The sequence below is a fragment of the Aulonocara stuartgranti genome (genome assembly GCF_965226115.1).
Source record: "Aulonocara stuartgranti genome assembly, chromosome: 10".
NCBI classification, from domain to species: domain Eukaryota; kingdom Metazoa; phylum Chordata; class Actinopteri; order Cichliformes; family Cichlidae; genus Aulonocara; species Aulonocara stuartgranti.
Window position 1 is genome coordinate 8,753,171 of NC_138946.1, and position 16,760 is coordinate 8,769,930.

Consider the following 16,760-nt stretch of genomic DNA (forward strand, 5'->3'; position numbering starts at 1 on the left):
TCCCCAAAGAAGCTGAACAGGAAACACTTTGAATGTAAAACAGTTCAGGGGTTTTTGGTTGGGAGTTTTATGGAGTATTATTTCAGTGTTCCACTAAAAAAGACTAAATTCCTTCTAATAGTAATGCAGTCTTTATATTATGTGTAGTAAGTATCGCTGTTGCTGCCACTTTTGTATGAATGTACTAGTCATGCAAATGTGACGCTGTCATCTTTTTTGTATAACTATTGCATTTGTATGCACTTTGTTATATGATATCATTATGGGCACTGTGCAGTCTATTTAATATACATGAGCTCTATGCAGCCTACTTGATATGTATGAACCCTATGTGGCAGATGCATTCCTCCTATGTTCACCTATACCAGGCTAGCAGCCTGCAGAAATCAAACAGGCAAGTCGCAGGCCCTATAGAGTCAATGAGACCAAAAGCAGCACCGACAGAAAGAGTGAGAATCTAATCAGAGCTGCAGGAGATGGAACATCTATTGACTCAGCCTTGTCCATCAATCCCAGCCGCAGCATGCTGCAGACTTTTAAAGGATAGGGTCAGAAGTAAAGCCCTGGCAGTGTCAGGGGCCACTGCATTTTACGGCACTCGTGAAGCAAAGCATACTTCACTGAATTTAAAATCAATGCTCAGTGATTTGAGCAGGAGATTTTAAAAGGAAACAATGAAGGGAAGAATTAATTAACTTTACCGTCCGTTACCTTTACTCTTGTCTGTTTTCCTGTCAAAAATTGGGGTGCAGTGTAACAGGTTTGGCTATATGGTATCAACTCATTTCATGTAGGAAGTGAAAATAGCTTGGTCAAACTGTTGCTTGGTTTCAGTCGTTTATTTGATTTTTGCTGCATAATCCATAAGTATGCTACAGGCACATATAAGATTAAAGAAATCAAAGAAAAATAATCTGGTCATCAAACCCCGAGCAGTGCTATTTCTTTAAACTAAGTGGTTGTGCTAATTTATAATTATTAGTTATAATGGGTTTTTTTTATTTGTAACACATTCATAAACTCTCTGTAGCATTTTCATGTCTTATAAAACCAGCACAAGTTGGCTGTAAAACATAAATCCATACCATAAAAGGCATTAAATTTATAGATCACAAGTAAAGCATTAGAATTCATTTAGCATCTGTTTACCATTCTGTAAAACTGTAGCTTTTGTCACCATTGCCACGACTGCTTTCTTTTCCGTAGTGAGTGTGTTTTACATGTCTTTTTTCTGCTGCCATGAATTCTAAATCGAGTATTTTTACTGGTAGCCTTGATTAAAGCTGCTAGAAATGTGGAGAAGAGCTTCAAGGATGAAAGGAAATACTGCCATTCGTGACAAGATATAATGGCCATATCCAACTGACTGATACCGTTCTGTCCTTTAGACTTTTCAACAGAGCTTGGAGTTTTTATTATACCGCACATACTTAAAAATCAGTGCTGCTTTTTACAAGCAGATTCCTGTTGGATTCAATTTAGACTGTTGTAAAAGTGAACGTTTTACTCACATACAGCTGATTATATGCAGTATTTACATCTTGGCTGTTTCATCTTGCAGATATTTTGGGTCATTATTGTGCTGTTTGATGAATCCTACATCACCCAGAATGTCTTCTTTTGTTTCATCTGTTTTTCTCCCCATTGAGTATCCAGTACTACTTTCTGCACTACCTAATAATGCATCACATGTGTAGTAAAGGAGTTTGTTCCACGGGTTTGTCAGTCATCTGCATAAATTTGGCCAACCATAAGAGTTGTTTTCTTTAACTTGTCAGATTCAGTTTATTTCCACTGAGTAATTTCAGTAAACCTTTGACAATCTGCTTATCTGTTTCAAGTATCCTCACTCCCCTGTCTATTCCTTCAGATACTCCAAAGATCCTGGGTTCGGTGACAGTATATACATGGGAGGGAAACCCGGCCAACATCAGTTGTGAGGTGGAGGCTCATCCCGGAGCCTCGGTGGTTTGGTTCAGAGACGGCTTCCAGCTGCCCACTGCCAACAGCACTAATATGAAGATCTATAACACACCATCCGTCAGCTACCTTGAGGTGTGCTGCATCTGTCTTCTTAATGCTGATTTCTACTGACATAAAGAGGCACAAAATACACAAACATGCTCTGTATATTTGACATAGTTTGGCAGATTACTTAGAACGCAGCTCCGTTTTTTTTATTGTTTTTGAGAAGTATCCAAAAACGCACACACAAAAAAACAGAGTCGTAGCTCACAAAAGGCTTTCTGTTTGTTACACAAGAATGAATTGTGGCTAATATAAGCCACTGTTTTAGTGAGATTAAAGAGTAACGTGAAAGATTGCATTAAAAGCTAACAAGTAGTTCCAGACCAACTTTAAATGGACTATAATGTGTTAATGAACCAATGGGTAATGATTAAAATCAAGAAATCTGTGCATCTGCATAACAACCAGGCTCCAGATCTAACACAAATGCTAAATAGCAGAAAAGCATTAAGTGAGACTACACCCTAATGATCTACACTGTGTTTAAGTTCGTCATGCATATAGTCAGAGTCTTTTTTTCTTTCTTTTTTTTTGTGTTCACATCCAAAAACTTGAGACATAACCTGATATTTCTCGGTGTTTTTGTCTCTTTTTGTTTCTTTTTGTCTTTCAGATTACCCCTGATTCTCAAAACGACTTTGGCAGTTACAACTGCACAGCGACCAATGTGATGGGTTCTGAATCCAAGGAATTCCTTCTTATCCAAGCAGGTTTGTTAACCAGAAATTACTCCCATTTAGGTGAAATTTTTAGTGTCTTGGGGAAACAAAAGAAACACTCTAAATAATGAAATGACGAGACTTCACGTTTCCAGGCTGGCCAGTGTCTTTTATGCAGAAGTGAAATAAGAACTTCACAAACCACTGCCATGGACTGAATTTTAGAGTCATATTCCCAATATGGATCTAACCACCTAAAAACAAATGGTTTGACAACTCACCAGTAAAACCAAGAGAAAGGTCGATCAGTTTAGCAGTAAAAATGTAAAAGTAATTTCTGAATGCAATCAGAAGCTACTTTAGGAAGCAAAGGTATAAAAAAATCTCCATCAGAAGTTCTAGCAGAGCAGGAACAAATGGAACCACTGCTGTATGCAAGACAAGTGGTAATGAATGAGAAGTATGAATGAAAGATTTAGAATTTATGATGAACTAATTTATCTGCTTTGTCTGTATTTAGAGCAACAGTGCGCAGATCTGAAGCATCTACTTGTGAAAGTGTAGTCAGGATGGTGTGAATTGACTTCAGATGATTAAAAGACTTCTAGCAAAGATATGCGTGTATTGCCTGGATACAAATGAAAAGTGGCATTGTGTTTGTGTATGAGGAAGCACAAAGGCATCCTGCAGTATAAATAGGGAAGAAAAACAAACCAGGACTTGGAGACACTCAGAGCACAGGCTAGACAGGCAATGGAAGAAAATTGAAATCACAGCGGAACTGCCCTTTAAGTCTTATTTTCTCGCGTTAGCTTCATTTGGTATGCAAATTGCTTTGGACCCATTAGAAGTAGAAGGTCGCTCAGGACCTTGTCTAAATACAGGGTGGTCAAATTAATTATGGTAACACCCTGTGCTGACATTGTGTAATATCCTGTAGGCTTTTTGAGGTATTTTTTGTAATTTGCTGCATAACTCGTCTGTATGCCTAAAGTGACTGCTTCCAAACAGAGTTATCCTAAAAAGAACCCTGTAAATAAGTCTCCACACCTTTTCTCTGCAATTATGTCCGTGAGAACATTTTTGCATGTAATGTGAGGCAAAGAGCTCGACCAAACGAAGCTATTTGAGACACGGTACTCAGTCCAGAAAAGGCATCATTAAAGAAATCATTGGGTAAGCAGATCCAGGACGCGTGCAGACATATGCAGATGAGCTTATAATTAGTTTAATCCCTCTTGACAGTGACATAGTCATCCCAGTTTGCTTTTTTTTTTAATTATCAGCAGATTGATATCAAAGAAGATTAACGTGCTTCAGCCTCGCTAGTGAACCTGTTTCATTGCAATGTTCATTACACCAAACAAATGAATTAATAATAACGTGGAATAATTGTTTAAACACATATCTTAATCATGATTTTAGTATGTGGCGGCGGTGGTATTGCTGGTAAAAAGGGTATTACAATGTCAGCAAAGTCAAAAGACTTCATCCCCCTGGATCCATGTGGGTTTATTTCCAGTAAGGCGATACTCTGTGCATTGACCTGATCATTTTTCTATATCTAGATGTTTTACCTTGACATGAACATGCAACAAAAAGGCTAGAATAAAAGAAACTGTCACTTTTTAACCAGTGATTTACATGGGACACAAATAATAGACCAGTGTCCCACAGAACTAATATACTGATTAGCATCGTAAAGGCTGAAAGATTAAAAACAGAATGACATCGTCCACAGAGGAAAGTTTCATTTTGTTATTAAATCAATCCCAGGGATGAGCTGAAGTTGTACTGTCCCTGCAAACTTTGAGTACCGGGCACACAGTTAGCACGGCTGCAACTTGGTGTCATAATTGTTAATTAATGAATGTGAAGCATTTTCTCTTAAGTTTGATAAAAAAGCCTCGCAAATGAAAACAGTTAATGCTGATGATGTCAGTGAGGACCTTTGTCATAGTACTCACAGAGGTGGGTGTGATTGTTATCTCAAGTGAGGACTGAAATTGCACTGTGGTAAATACCATCCTATGTTTAGCCACAACGTGAGCACTTTTCCAGCATGGTAACATTTTTGTAGTAAGCTGAAATGAGTTTCATGAAAAGAGGGAGAGAGAGAGGATAGAGATGCAAATACAGCCAGAAATATAAAACCGCTATGATAAGAGCTGCTGCTGCTGCTGCTAGATTTCAAATTAGTCGATTGAAGAAGAGTTTATGAAGCTCTGAAACCTATTTTAAATTAATCAAACAAACCGATTCCTAACATTAAATATTAGTCCTTTTTTTGTTGTTTTTCTTTTTCCCCACACTGCAGCAGAGCAAAGAACATAGTGTGCACAATGGAAGCTAAAAGCAGTTTATGAAAAGCTGTAATTTTTTTTTGCTTTTTAAAAAGCTTTTGAAAACTGAAAAAAGTATTAACACATTATTTTCCCTGCTTGCCGTTGCAGAGGTGCCGTCATCGCCTGTAATTCAACAAGTGGAGCCTTTCTCAAGCACAGCAGTGGTAAAGTTTGAGGAGCCTGATTCAATGGGTGGAGTGCCAATTATCAAGTATAGAGTGGAATGGCGTTTGCCTGGCCAGGACTGGTCTGGCAAGGAGGAAGATGTTGAGGATGGTGAGTCGGTCATAACGCAAACTAAATTTGCTGGATTATCCCTCCTTGTGTATAACAAGCACATGTAGAAGTGGTAGCCTTTACAAAAAATGCCATTATGGAAGTTTAGGGCTCGTATAGCCTCATTTAGCCATTAGCAGGAGATTGAAAATGACTGCTGGGACAAAGATTTCTCTGTATGATTTAGGTTTGCTATGATTCCTGAGTAGTCATCTCTTCCATACATTTCCCCTTAGAGCCCTGAAAAACATACTTTCAGTGAAGCGCAGTGGATGGAAGGGTTGTTATTTACCACTTTCCGTGTCGGCATCAGCTGCATCATCCACACCTTAGTACCACTTAGGCCACTTTAATTCTTGGCATCCAACTGATGCATCATACTTTAAGAGCCATCCTGAAGGGGAGGACTCTAGAGTCCATCTTTGTCAGCAAATCTATGGAATTATTCTTTTCTGCCGTTAGGTAAAAAAGGCTCAAGGCTTGAGATTTTCTTGTTAATCATAATATTTAAACATTAAATTCCAGGGTAATCCACTGTAAAGTTTGCGGTGCAAAGAGAAACGCAGCACAGCGTTTCAGCTCCGCGACTGTTATGTCTTTATGTCTAGTTCCTACATGCCGAAAACAGTTCTGCGACAACATTTAATCCAAACATGACAGTAGCTGATGTCAAGAAGAGATGTGGAACACAGTATAGCCTAAATGACAGTCAGCTCCGACACTGACAGGCCCTAGATAATATCCCCGTCCCGCTGAGGGTTTGTGGCTCCTGCAAATCTGGATGGTTTTCGTCCTGTCTGCCACATGGGATGTATCAGTCAGTGGCTGACAGGCTGTGCTGTCAGCTCAAGGCCCATGAGCCGCCTGACATGTGAGCGTGTACACAAAACGAAATGCATGGACCCACACGCAAACAGTCAGTGTTGTCAGAAATATTTCATACAGCTAGTTAAACCACTCTGTGTCTAATAAATCTGAGCGATTTTGAAACACACATGCTGTGAAAGGACCTTGCAAAACACATCGTATTTCCTAAGATACTTGTAATATCATTTTTTAAAGGTCTAGCTACTGAAGCTACAATATGCCATGAAGGGAGGCAGTATATTGTTACTGATACTGAATTATCAAGTGGCTGAACTGTGTCAATAAAAAGGCTTTTGTGTCTGTCACAGTACTGTGACCCAGAGCTGCCATCACATGTTTAAAAGCAGTACTGCCAGATATAGATACCACACCCATATCACTGTGGGTCCATGCTATATAGGTACTGATGCTGCTGTGTGCACACACATAAAACAGCCTTACTTCTGCACTGTGTAAATATTTCTGCATGTACTAACAGATCATATGTAGCTTCATGCATTGTGTATCCATATAGTCTGTAGTAATTTCTGTGTAAATATAAAATACTCACATTTGCTTTCCCATAATGCATAAAGTATACAGTGCAGAGTAGATCTTAATGGTAATCTACCTCAGTGCTTGACTGGTATTTCTCACTGATGTGTTTTTGATGGCAGTGGTTTTGGGGCCATGGAGCATTCAGTTCTATACATGAAAATACTCTTTTTCTTTTAGTGTTTTTGTCTTTAGTTTGGGATTTATTGAAGATATACGAGCTCGCACTATTGATAGGCTGATGTTACTGTGAATTCAAATAAGCATTAATTAAAAACACATCATTTTAGGACCTATTTCTAAAATCAGTGAGCATATCAAGTAATATTTCACATTATTTACCTACCTTTTGACTGAAAATTATTAATACTAATCGGTACCTGGATATTATACATTTTTATAATTAAATCTAATCACAAATCCTTAATACTAATAATCATTTTCTCAGATACCCAGTATCTGGATGTCCTTTTATATGTTTTTAACCAAATATTGAATTTTAGTCCTTACTGTTTATGGAAATAACAGTAAATTTTTCACATTGTACACGTAATTACAATATTAGTGCTGCAGTAATGTTGAAAGACACTGACTAAGATGCACCGAATTTAATAACGTTTTATTTGTGGAGAAAACCTTTTACATAAGCAGAGGCAACCAACATGCCCCCCCCCCAGGTATATTACTTTGAGCTGGCTGTAAAAATTTAATCTGACCATTAATGGACTCAGCAAAGACATCAGTTTTATGCTGCTGCTAAAAGCCCAGTTCTCAATTCATCTGCTCTAATGCTTGAAAGCTGTATTCATGCAGTTTCCCCGAGCAGCCTTATGCTCAGCTCTTTCTGCAAGTCCGTCTCACTGATACATAAATTTGAGACATAAATGGTCACAGTAATGGAGAGATGTTTCTCAGTTGGTTTTCACAGCCTAGATTTGTTCTCATCCATGAAATTACTATTCTTTGTATAGCACACTGAGAGATCAGCCAACTCAGTTTTATAACAAATGTCAAGACCGTGAATGTGTATCGTGACTGAAATCTCAACTGTTCCTTGGAAGGAACAACGTGACTGTCAAAAGCAAATTGTAAACTTAAAAAAATCTTAAAACTGAGTTTTAGAAAGTAATAATTTTATAAGATGTATTACACTTCAATGTAGATTATTGAATATAGATTGTTGTTGTTGTTGGGAGATTATTGGTTATATCAATGGAATTTACCCTGAAAAATGGCATTTAAAGATCACTGCAATGGCCTTTAAAAAAAATAATACACCTGAGAGCTCTTGTATAACAATAGATCTTTGATTCCCCCCCAACAATAGAACCTGAAATATAAAATCACAGAGCCCCTCTGCAATTACAATTTATGCCCTTCTTGGGATTTGTTTTTCACATATACAATTAAAATTAATAACCCCTCTATTGGTCATTGTGGTTGCTGTTTGTATGCAACTGAGTCATTGTTATAAACTCATTAAAATTGTAGTTCACCTGTGGGGTCCTGGCATCAAGTGTCAACAAAAAGCTTTCAGCATGGAATTACTGCCTCGGTTTTTTGTAGTTCCAAGGTTTCATGTAGGAAATCTTCTTCTCCTAACATGGATCAGGCCACAGCAGGCATCCCGCTGAATCATTCTGAGCAACTTATAGGAGAAATACCCCATTTTTATTATATTGTGGTGAGCTTAAGCGAAAGGAGGAGACAGAGATCTCTACTTTGGGAAGCAGAGCAAAGTGTGAGTGTAAAAAACAAAATGAAAACAATCTTGAACGGGTGGACTAGTGCATTACTCTACTGCGGCCTATGAGAAGGTAAGTAGCACGCAGGCAGCCACACTGACCAACCTCACATAAATTGGTAAAAGCCAACATGATTGGGTCACATATGAAATGTTCCCAGAGTCTCAGTTCTGAATTCCTCGGGTCACTGTACACCTTTATGGAATAACACCACCTTGCCTCCAACAGACATGACTGGGATCACCATCACTAATTTGAAACCAGAAACTACATACGAGGTCAGGATGTCCGCCATCAATGGGAAAGGTGAAGGCGAGAGCAGCCAGGCCAGCACTTTCAAGACTGAGCCAGTCCGTAAGTACTCCCCTCGCTTCTTGCTCCTGCTCTAAGTGCTCCTCTGACCCAAATGCTTTGAACCTAATGCCGTAGCTCACTCCGCTGCCTCCCCGTGTCTAGCTGTGCCCAGATGCTTTCACCCTTACGTTCCTCTATTCTCATGCCAAGCCCCCAGCGCAATCCTTTTCCATCCAGGCCAGAAGAAACGATAACTCACGACGACGCCGTCACTCCATGATCCAACTTTGTTAATAGGGTTAACGATGCAATGTGTAACCTACCTCTCCTTCATCACCTAGCACTTTTATGTACCTCTTTTTTTGGTGAATGTTTGCAGCGTGTAAGTCTGAATGAACCCTCGTCTTCATAGCCCACAGCTCAGGTGATTTACTGAAAGCTTTCTGCAAAGTACGTGCACATTCTTAAAGCTGATTTATACTTCAGTGTGAAGGAGTGTTGTCTCTGTATTTATAGTTCAGTGACAGCATGCATTTTTAATGTAGCAGCCACACATCGAGTCCTGCTGAGAATTGTTTATATTTTCTGATAGTGATGGCAGAGCATGATGAATTACTGGATATTTTAGAAGGTCAAGAACATTTTCTATTTAACGGCGTTAAAGCGGGTTTGGTGGATATTCTGGACATATTTGTCATTGCCCTTGGTGCTTCCTATATATCACAGCTTAGTTAGTTAGACATATGGGGCAAACTTTACATCAAAGAGCAGGTATGTGACACTTGTCATCACCAGGATGTGTCGGCCTGACATGAAATGTGACTTTGAGTGTATTTTTGTCACACGCTTCTCACTGAAGTATAAATTGGGCCAGATAGTAGTGTAAATACGCGTACATTCTGCATTTTGATTCTCTTTCAAATCCAAATCATATAGCAAAAATGATCCAGTAACTGCTGTTTAACATGATAACAAGTGATTGCACATTGTAACATAGTAAAAAATAATAAGGATGTAAATTCACGGGAGAGGAAGCAGAGCTTTTTATCAGTCAGCATTTCAAACCAAGGTCAGGAATAAATCTTTGTCTTATTTTGTGCCTGCCTTCATGTCACACTTCCATTTGTGTGCTTCTTCACCCCCCCCCCCCCCCCCCCCTTTAGAAATAGCTCCTCAGCATCCTCTTATTTTGCTTGCAGTAAAAAAAAAAAACAAATCTCTTCCCTGTGTTCATTATGCTTATTTTGGAAACCCTTTTAACTTGAAGTTCAGCTCAGACGTTACAAAAATTGACTAAAATTTGATGGAGGAATCATATTAGATGCTGTAATCAGTTTGTTATATTGCATCAGAGTGGGGGGAGGGGGGGATTATCAGCCGCAAATCCAGATTCCTTACCTTGATCGACACCTTGAAGTCATTAAAAGTATTTTCTACTGTAGTTGCTGATACAGTACCAGTATTATCAACTGTAAAACAGAGAGAAGCAGAACTTTGTGTGAACAGAATACTCAGTAAGGCACAATAGACAGTGGGTTAACGATTTGACAGGGCAGCTGGCCTCTTTCATTGATCATATTTCTCATTTCATTGTTTTTTTCTTCTCTTTGTTTTATTGTTTTCTCATCTGGTTTTTCATCTGTTCTCTCTTCCATTGGACTTCTCAGGGTATTCTGTCACAAGTAAGTTTCTGTCCTCCATGTCTTGGCTGCTTTATATTCGTCTGCATTTTGTCTCCATCCTCCCGTTGTATTTTACCCTCACCGTTCTCTGTGTTAAAAAAAATGAGTGGTTACTAAATGATGCTACAGCCAACTGGATGTAAGAACTGATCACACAGTGTTCCACAGAATCATCATCCAGTGCCCCAGAACTATGAATTTTCTTTTTCCCCCCAACCAATCAGCATTAGTTTCTTCTTCTTTTTTTTTCCTAATATAGCAAATGGAATACTTTTATGCAGTGTCAGGATCATTTTAGAGATATATGTGTGATGGTCTTAAAGAGCAGGTTGTTTTCTGCAACAGTCCTGCTTGTAATTCCTGTTTTTTTTAGTGTTTTTTGTCTCATGACGCCTTAAAGGTGTGGTTTTTTTTTTTCTTTAAAAAAAAATTATGTACTTCTGCATTGCAGTAGTTCAGTCAGGGAATGTTATATAAGGAATATACTCTCTTCAGACTATGAAGTCGCCTAAATTAAAGACTATATATAGTTGCATTATCCGACGATGTATGGAATCATTTCTGGTAATTATTTTAAAAACCAGGTGTCTTTGCATATATTTTACGTATATTCCAGTCTTCAACTGCCCCAGATCTTTTGGGTTCCCATTCTTTTGATATTAGATGTTTTCAGACACAGAGATTAATATCTGGAAAGTAAGAAAATAAAAAAACTACTAGTTTGCAGTAGATTACTGGAGGAGGGAGGTGTAGCTTTCTTTGAGAAAAGACTGTGCTTACTGTTACACAGGAAGAGGTTTTAATATCTCGTATAATACAGAGACCCAGAAGCTCAATGCATTGTATCTTCCTTAATAGAAAAATACACACATACACACACAGAAAAACATTTCACCAGTTCACTTTATCTACAACCTTTAGAAGAATGTTGAAAAGTGAAAAAATACAACCAAATACTGAAACACTGCAGTGCAAGTAAACTTCAGCAGAAAAGTTTCCAGCCAGAACTAAAAAGTAGTGAAAACAGCTCGACATGCTTGCCAATTACATTTCAACACAATAGTGTTGAAATGTAAATCGGATTTGAACCTAGGACCTTTTTGTCCTGAGGCAATAGTGCTAACCACCAGTGCCTCATATTAAGAAGGTCCAGGGTTTGAATCCACCAGTCTGCTGGGACTTTTTTGTGTGGAGTTTGCTTGTTCACCGTTTGGGTTCTTGAGTATTTTGGCTTCCTCCCACGGTCTAAGGACATTCTAAGTTGGCCGTAGTTGTGAATGTGATTGTGTGAATGGTTGTCGGTCTCTCTGTGTTCGCCCTGCGATAAATAGGCGACCTGTCCAGGGTGTACCCTGCCTCTCGCCCCAACGTACCCAGCTAATCGTGATTCTAAATTAGATAATCAGAAGAAAGATGGATAGATTTTCTGATTACATTTTCTTCAACACAGTGCACTGACTTCATAGTACCACTGTCAAAAGCTTCAGTTCCAGAAGCATGACTGGGAAATGTGCAGCTGTTTACATTGTGTGTATGTTTTCTGCCGTATAATACTTTTAGGGACAAATAAGTTGCGTCTTTTTAAAAGAGAGTTAAAGAGAAGAATTTAATTAACTTGGTGTAAAGAGTGTAATAGTGCTGTAGCGCCTAAGTGTTTGGGTGAGTGTGTGTGTCTGATTGTTGTGCTTATAATTTTGTTAAGCGAGTAATTGTATGTTGTTGCTGTAAACAAAACAAAAGGCAGTTGCCATAGGTATAGTAAGAAATCAATATGACATGTTACAGTCACTACTGTACAAACAAGAATGCAGCTTTTTCCTCAAAAGTCTTACAAGCGCTGCAAAATTTTGGTAAATCTGGCCATAATTTTACTTTCATAAGAACTTAATTTAATGCTACAGGCCTGAGCTTTCAAAAGATAAAGGAGCATAATTTCTGTCAACTTATAAGTTGTTCATTTCAGCCTTTTATGCATTCTATCGAGGCGCTATAAGCAGCCACGGTCTTAAACCCAGGTGGGCTGTCAAGACCTGAGCCCAGTATTTCAGGCAAGAAAATTCTAAATCTGTTTGCAAATATCTAAAATGCATGTATGCATGCAATGTGGGAGGAACCTAGGAAACCACAGTTGTGAACCATTTGGCTTCAGTTGGATCAGTGGGAGGACATGAACAAACCTATTCCTGTAAACTGCCTAAATGTTATGATTCTTAGTGTATTTGCAGCCCACTAGTTTACAATATCTAACACTTGAAGAACTATGAGCTTTTTAAACTCTTAGATGAATAGCTGTCAGTGGTTGTCAGCAAGAAGAAATGTCTTAGCAAGCGCTCACATTTCCATTGCTGTTAAAGAGCAAAGATCTGAGCTTAGTGAGCATGTAAATGCTACTGGTTGGGCCAGAATTACACAGTAAGTTTTGTGTTCTTATAAGTGGCACAATGCACCCTGAGAGAACCAGTATATAATCAGTATGAAAATATCAAATGGAAATATAAAATTGCATTTATTCATATCATTTCATGTCCATATTAACACATTAGATTTGATTTAGATTTGTCAGTGATCCAGGCAAATTCTTTATGACCAAGAGACAAAAAGAAACAGTCCCATCCTTGAGGGGGTTTTTTTCTGTTGAGGACTCCAGCGCCTCTCATTTTGTTTTCACCATCTTTCAGTTTCATCAGAGATACCACCCCCTATTGCTGCCACCAGTATGGCCCGTAGTGAGTATGCCAGTCCAGCAGTGTGCGCTGTGTCTCTTTACCTCTCTTACCTGCTTGGCATTGCATCTAGTTTTCATTTATATTTGTTGTGGGTCATAGGAGGGCTCAGAATCCCTCTACAGAGTGAAAATTGACAAAGAAATCGAATAGCTTTGCTAATTGTCTCAAATACTTAAAAATTTAGATTTTTACTAACACTTAAAGGTTAACCATCTGACATAGTGTTGTGTTTGCAGAATTAACACAACTTGCCTGTTCATTAATATTCAAAATTAGATTCTTGAGACCGTTGTTGTGCAGTTGGAATATATGAGTTTGTTTTACCAGGCCTGCTTTATCTACTGAGCCGCTTACTTTGACAGGTGTAGAGGATACTTACTGTAGTTTAATTGCTATTTGTAGAGGTATCATGCTAACACCTTAGTATAAAGTTAGGTGGTTTATAGAAAACTCATACCACTACATCATACAAATTGTTTATGCTATTATTTGCTATAAACATTAAGGTAGTAGGGTCCATGCTAACACCTCATATTCTGTTTGTGTCATAACAGAATGCTGCAATTTCTATACTTTTACTGAGTAAAAACATTCGTAATTTAAGCAAATTCTAGTGTACTTACATATTTAGTTGATCTTAAAGTAGATTCAGTGAACATTTATTTTGCACCATTTTTTCTCCTAAAAACAAAGCTAAACATCAAATCAGCGTATGTTCAATGTGCCATTTGTTCACGCTAACGGCCATGGCTGCTAATGACAAATGAAAGCTAATTTTCAGATGTATCTGTTTATTTGTAAAAAAATAAAAAAAAATAAAAAAGCGTGCAAAAAAAGGGAAGGTAACCGCCCAAAAAATGATCAAACAATTTACTATTAAGATCTCACATACTGAGGAGCTATTAAAGTATTGAAAGCTATTTCTGGTTCTTACCCTGTTATCTGTTTAGGTGAGACACAGCATATAGTTAAGCTGATCTGACAGTTGTTAAAGTACAGTTTGGTTGGTCCCGCAGTGTTGTTACATTCACAGCTGAACGAACCATGAGGAGCCATTCTTTAAAATGACAGAAGGATATCTGTCTTTTCGGTGAATCTTTCAGTTGTTTCATCCACTCAATTTAATCACAACTTGTTTTCTCCCAGATCGCTCATGAGTTGAATCCTCCCCTTAGTGTGCATTCACTCCATTTCTCTCTGAAAAGTCAGACAGCAGCGTGTTAACAGCATCTCAAAATCATCCTACATGTTTTGACTGGCTACGCCAGAGCATGGATAGCCACTGCCAATTGTTCTTTATCTGACTGGGACTGAAAGCTGTGACTAAGTAGGAAGCAGAGACCAGGATTTTCTAATGAATGTTTTAAGGGAATGGACCAAAAATAACTTGCTCCTCCACAAATACTTTTTGTGAATACTTAGCCCGTTTTCTGAAAAACAAGAAAAAGGGAGATCGCTGACACTGATCAACAAAGCCCAAGCAGACCCGGGTTGAGGTTTTTAACGTCATTGTGTGCAGTAAAATTTTAACCAGTAGCACTGCTAAGTGACTAACCTGTCTGACTGCTTATTGCTGTCATTTGTGGTTTTCACAGACCTTAAAACGTCATTTTGGTTAACAGTGTGCAGTGTGTAAAGAAGCATAACATGTGTGTTTGGTCACTGGAGTAATTGCTGTAAGTGTAGTTGCTCCTTTTAAGTTCCTGATGTATGATGTGTCTGCTGTGTGAGATCTGTATGTCTCAATATTGTTCTTAACAAGTCTTTCCTTTTTGACACACCATTTTAATAACATTTGTCTAATGCAGTTGTGACTATTCATTAGCTTGAAATAGGATGCAGCTGATGGCAGTGTATCTGCTCAGTGCTTTTACAAATGCATTCCTCAGAACAAATGCCACATGTGCTTTTTTAGATTGTCGTAGAACTTATTTCTTCAGATTTTTCATGTGTTCCTATTGTTGTCTGCTGTGTTGTGTATCATACTTAGTTGGCATGGTTTTATTCCGAAAGCTGCAGAGTTTCCTCTGTTTTCATTTAAGCTCTATTGTTACCAAAAAAAACACAACAACAACTAAAATTGATTTGTATTGATTTTAAAATTGATTTTCTGTTCGACATGTCATTTATTTTCAAAGACAATCAGCCCTACTAGAATGGGTACAAGTTAAAATTCAGATCTGGCCAAATTGTTACCAAAATAAATAACAGAGGGAAAAAAATGCCAGAGGAAAAGCTGTCAACTGGATGCATGAGGCAATTCTGGGTGTATAGTTTTGGCTGAGTCTTCAATATCTTAATTAGTTTATTTGTTTGGTTATTTACTGATATTCTCAGTGTTGTTAACAGCCATAACTAAATATCCAGTACCTCATATATTCAATAACATATTTTTTATATGTTCAAAAACTTCTGTTTATCAATTTACGATTTGTTTTTGTTATTCTGTTTTGTCATTATGTCTTTAACATTCTTGTTTTTGTTTTTTTATTATTATTTTGACATGTTTTCATCATTTCAAAATGTTTTGTATGTTTCCCATATGCCCCCCACCTGTCCCTGCTACCCCCAACACTTTCCCTCTTTTTCTTCTTCTATGTTATCCTTTCAACCATTCATGTCCGTGGCATCATGTGACTTTGTCATGTGGCTCTTGCATGGTGCTGATGATGTCGTCTTCGCTGACCAACAGAAGGTAAATTTCCTTTGTTTAGTTCGAGACCATTACATCAGCAATAATCATCGCAAGGCCTTTGTTAAATTAGGCTCATAGAAGAGGCATTAAAACATTTTCAGTTTTATTCATTTAGCCATTTGTTTCATCTACGAGCCATTATGTAATTAAGTAACAAACATTCACTAACCATGACTTTCATAATCAAAGCGATTACTAATAATAATAACCACAATGATTATTTTCCCTTGCATTTATAGAGTAACACCAAATTTACTCTTGGTGCCTTGAGTATTTGTGTGTGGGTGTGTGTGTACAGAACTTTGTAGAGTGTGTGTGTGTGTGTGTGTGTGTGTGTACATATATGAGTACATATATGAGAGTGTGTGTGTGTATATATATATATATATATATATATATATATATATATATATATATATATATATATATATATATATATATATATATATATATATATATATATATGTATAAAACAAAACACCCAGCACGCCCCTGCGGGCGGTTTATCCTTCAAGCTCGGGTCCTCTACCAGAGGCCTGGGAGCTTGAGGGTCCTGCGCAGTATCTTAGCTGTTCCCAGGACTGCGCTCTTCTGGACAGAGATCTCCGATGTTGTTCCTGGGATCTGCTGGAGCCACTCGCCTAGCTTGGGAGTCACCGCACCTAGTGCTCCGATTACCACGGGGACCACCGTTACCTTCACCCTCCACATCCTCTCGAGCTCTTCTCTGAGCCCTTGGTATTTCTCCAGCTTCTCGTGTTCCTTCTTCCTGATATTGCTGTCATTCGGAACCGCTACATCGATCACTACGGCCGTCTTCTTCTGTTTGTCTACCACCACTATGTCCGGTTGGTTAGCCACCACCATTTTGTCCGTCTGTATCTGGAAGTCCCACAGGATCTTAGCTCG

General features: G+C 38.2%; 1 protein-coding gene across 3 annotated transcripts in view; it reads left to right on the top strand.

Annotated features, from left to right (window-relative positions):
• ncam1a (neural cell adhesion molecule 1a) overlaps positions 1-16,760 on the top strand; it is a 269,507-nt gene that overhangs the window by 210,273 nt on the left and 42,474 nt on the right. For 2 of the 3 annotated variants that reach the window (XM_082549404.1, XM_082549405.1), the window contains 4 exons: positions 1,871-2,055; positions 2,642-2,738; positions 5,141-5,308; positions 8,683-8,808. In XM_082549404.1, coding sequence (XP_082405530.1) covers positions 1,871-2,055; positions 2,642-2,738; positions 5,141-5,308; positions 8,683-8,808 — 576 coding nt within the window. Of the gene's footprint in view, positions 1-1,870; positions 2,056-2,641; positions 2,739-5,140; positions 5,309-8,682; positions 8,809-10,415; positions 10,431-13,108; positions 13,157-16,760 lie in introns of all 3 variants that reach the window. The other variant, XM_082549406.1, reaches the window with a different exon arrangement.